This window comes from Coenobita brevimanus, chromosome 111 (assembly GCF_032717465.1).
Source record: "Coenobita brevimanus isolate Jiangsu-jjx chromosome 111, ASM3271746v2, whole genome shotgun sequence".
Classification (NCBI taxonomy): Eukaryota; Metazoa; Arthropoda; class Malacostraca; order Decapoda; family Coenobitidae; genus Coenobita; species Coenobita brevimanus.
Window position 1 is genome coordinate 21,366,194 of NC_137064.1, and position 3,531 is coordinate 21,369,724.

Below are 3,531 nucleotides of genomic sequence, written 5' to 3' on the forward strand. Positions count from 1 at the left end.
CCGGCTGAAGCACCTTAATCCACTAAATTACCAGACGGTATTTGGTTATATGGTTACCACCCAGCGTAGGGAAATATTTTGTGGGATACAGGAAATTATTTCGCCAGCCACAATGTTGAGTCACCAGGAGAGAGAGAGAGAGAGAGAGAGAATGTGTGTGTGTGTGTGTGTGTGTGTGTGTGTGTTTAGGTTTAGTTTTTTTCCTTGTTAATTTCAAGTAATTTTGTTTAAGGTATTGGGTGTCTTTGTTGTTCAGAGCTTTCTTTTTTATTTTTCCTCTTTAATTTTCCGATTTTTTTTTTCTTGTTTGCTGGTTGTTATTGATTATTTCAAGTATGTTTCCCTGGTCATTCGTTTGTATTTTTCATGTTTTTTTGTAATTTTCCAGCTCTTTTTTCACTTTTTTTTTTTTTTTTTTCAGATCTTTTGTTTGTTGATGACTATATTGTTTGGGATGGCGGCGTGGGCAATTACGGGAGGAGGTACGTGGGTTGTGTCATTTGTTGAATATTAGCACACGCGCACACACACACACACACACACACACACACACACACACACACACACACACACACACACACACACACACACACACACACACACACACACACACACCTCGAACCAGTACTCCACAAATTCACTCTATCACACATTTACCATCACAGTGTCGCTCTCTCTCACTCTTGTCATACTCTCTCATTCTGCCACACAGGTCACTCCATAACACTCACTCTTTCTCTCATAATTTACGCTTCTCTCACTATAATTTCAGAATATTTATTTGTTTGGAAAATAAGGATATACTGGAACGTGTTTGAAGTACCTGGAGATAGTTATGCTGCATGAAGAGAACGGAGAACGAGAGATTGACTAGGAGAGGTTCAAGGGGAGTGTGGGATGGGAAGAACGAGCATGAGGTGGAGGGACGGGCTGGAGAGGTATATTATGAAAGAGGTTGCTATGAATTGGAGAAAGGGCAGCCTGGTGACGAAGGACAGGGTGACGTGGAGGGGATTTATTTGCTGCCACCCCATCCAGGACTGTTATGAAATTCACAGTTATGGTATGCTGGTTATTATATACTTTCTTATCAAGAAACCAGGAACTACTACTAGCAGTAGTAGTAGTAGTAGTAGTAGTGGTTGTAGTACTAGCATGTTGTTGTTATTATTATTATTATTATTATTATTTCTTATTGTTGTTGCTGTTGTTGTCTTCAGGAGAGCTAGGGCGCCTGTCGTTCGTTGGTATGACGCTGCAGACCGTCATCCACTTCGTCGTGGCCTGCGTCCTCATCCACGGTGTCAGAAAGGTCAGTAGACAAGGCTATCTACCCATTCACACCACACACACACACACACACACACACACACACACACACACACCGCTCGCTGGCGCAGTGGTAACGTTCTCGCTTGCCATCTGGTAGACGGGAGATCGCGCCTCGCTCAGGTTGTGAAAAGTTTCACTGACGAAGTGGGTGGTTACTGTCCCCCTTGAGCAAGGGGACGGGTGTGTGAAGGTCACAGCCTTGCCCTTAGATCGGACTATATGAGCTCTCAGCTCCCTTCCGGGAGGGTAAAATGCTGACGATCACGACCATCAAGTGATCCTGACCGACCCGGTGAATACACACACACACACTCTTGAGCAAATAACTAAAATGGCGAGAAATGTCGGACCCAGTTGGATTACGTCAGAGTTACGTCACTTCCTTGTTGAGTTAGGTCAGTTATGTTGGTTTTTACTATTTTAAAATTAGATCACCCCAGAACATTCATACTCAGTGATTTCGTTCGACTCTGATAGTGAGGAATTTAATTAAGGACATTTTTAACCCTACCAGTTCAAATGGTGTGTCGTAAAGGTAGCAGAATCGTCTGAAAATAGCAAGAATTAAATACAAAACATCATTGGACTGAACATATTAAGTTTAGGAGAATGGAAGGATTTTGCCTCCACCTCTATGCAAACCTTCCATAACGTGAGCAAGTAACTGATTTGGTGATTAATATTTTCAGTAGACTTTGCGAGAAATACCAGTTTCAGTAGAGTCAGGGCAGCGAAATGGCAGGGGACAGGGCGACATGGAGGCGAATTGTTTGTGGCCACCCCTTACGGGATATAGGCGTCCAACTGTAGATAGAGATAAATGGATAGACAGATAGTAGAGTTACATAATTTCACCGTTAGTTAAGTCCTTTAGGTTGGGTTATTCATAGGTGGAATTGATCCCATAGTGAGTTAGCTTTATTCTTACCAGCTGCACGAGACTCATCCGTTTTCCTCTTCTTACCCCCCCACAGAACAACAGACGTCATCAGTTTTCCTTGTCCCCACAGAACAGAACAACCAACGTCATCAGTTTTCCTTGACCCCACAGAACAACCGACGTCATCAGTTTTCCTTTTCCTTGCCACCCACAGAACAACCGACGTCTCCTGTGGGCGTGGATATGGGCGAGGGGCGTGGAGCTGCTCACAGACGGCAGTAAGCTCCTGATCAAGTTCCTCATCTACATTAACTCAGTCACCCCTGTCGTCGTCCTGCTCGTCGGGGGCATCTCCATCTTCAACATATTTGTCGGCCGATCCTACGTCCTGGAGGTGAGGCTTCGGGGTGCGTAGTGAGGCTTCGTACTGAGGCTTCAGAGTAGGTACTGAGGCTTCAGAGTGAATAATGAGGCTTTAAGGTAGCTAGTAAGTCTTTGGAGTGTCTACTGAGGCTGTTGAGGCTTCAGAGTGGCTGTTGGGGCTTTTGAGAGTGGCTGCTGATGCTTCAGAGTGGCCGTTGGGGCCTCAGATCGGCTGTTGAGGTTTCTGAGATTGGCTTTTCTGGACTTCTGAGAGTGGCTGCTGGTGCTTCAGAGTAGCCAATGAAGCTTCAGAGTAGCCATTGCGGCTTCAGAATGGCTTTTGGGATTTAAAGAATGGCTGTTGGGGCTTCAGAGTGGCTGTTGGGGTTTCAGAGTGTGGCTTTAGGGGCTCCAGAGTGTGGTGTTTGGGGCGTCAGTGTGTGGCGTTTGGGGCTTCAGTGTGTCTTTGGGAGCTTCAGTGTCTTTGGGGCTTCAGAGTGGCTTTTGGGGCATTAGAGACAAAAGAGGACTGTATTAAGAGTTAGAGGCCAATTCAAAGAAGGCTAGTTTATTAAGAGTCTTTGAGAGGTGTGTGTGTGTGTGTGTGTGTGTGTGAGAGAGTCTTTGAGAGGTGTGTGTGTGTGTGTGTGTGTGTGTGTGTGTGTGTGTGTGTGTGTGTGTGTGTGTGTGTGTGTGTGTGTGTGTGTGAGAGAGAGAGAGAGAGAGAGGAGGTTGGTTGGTTGGTTGCAAAGATCATTATAGTATAGCCTTTGCAACTTCCGGCGTCCAGGATGATGACGTGGGCGTTGCATTAAGGGGAGCATATATGAGAGAGTGCTGACGTCAGACGATTTTATTCAACTGTGAGTGAGTCATAGGAGCTGGGGGAGACAGTGGTAGTTTTTTTACCCTAATATCCCCTGCTGTTTTGCTGCTATTTTCCTGGTATTTTTTTA

The 3,531-nt window shown here is 45.3% G+C and overlaps 1 protein-coding gene across 1 annotated transcript; it reads left to right on the plus strand.

Moving 5' to 3' along the window:
• Positions 1 to 429: 429 nt before the first annotated feature.
• On the plus strand, positions 430 to 2,627 carry LOC145417836 (uncharacterized). The gene is made up of 3 exons (XM_080286456.1): positions 430 to 482; positions 1,221 to 1,312; positions 2,427 to 2,627. Exons 1-3 carry the CDS (start codon positions 437 to 439, stop codon positions 2,625 to 2,627), a joined length of 339 nt encoding a protein of 112 aa, XP_080142582.1. The 5' UTR covers positions 430 to 436.
• The last annotated feature ends 904 nt before the right edge of the window (positions 2,628 to 3,531 follow it).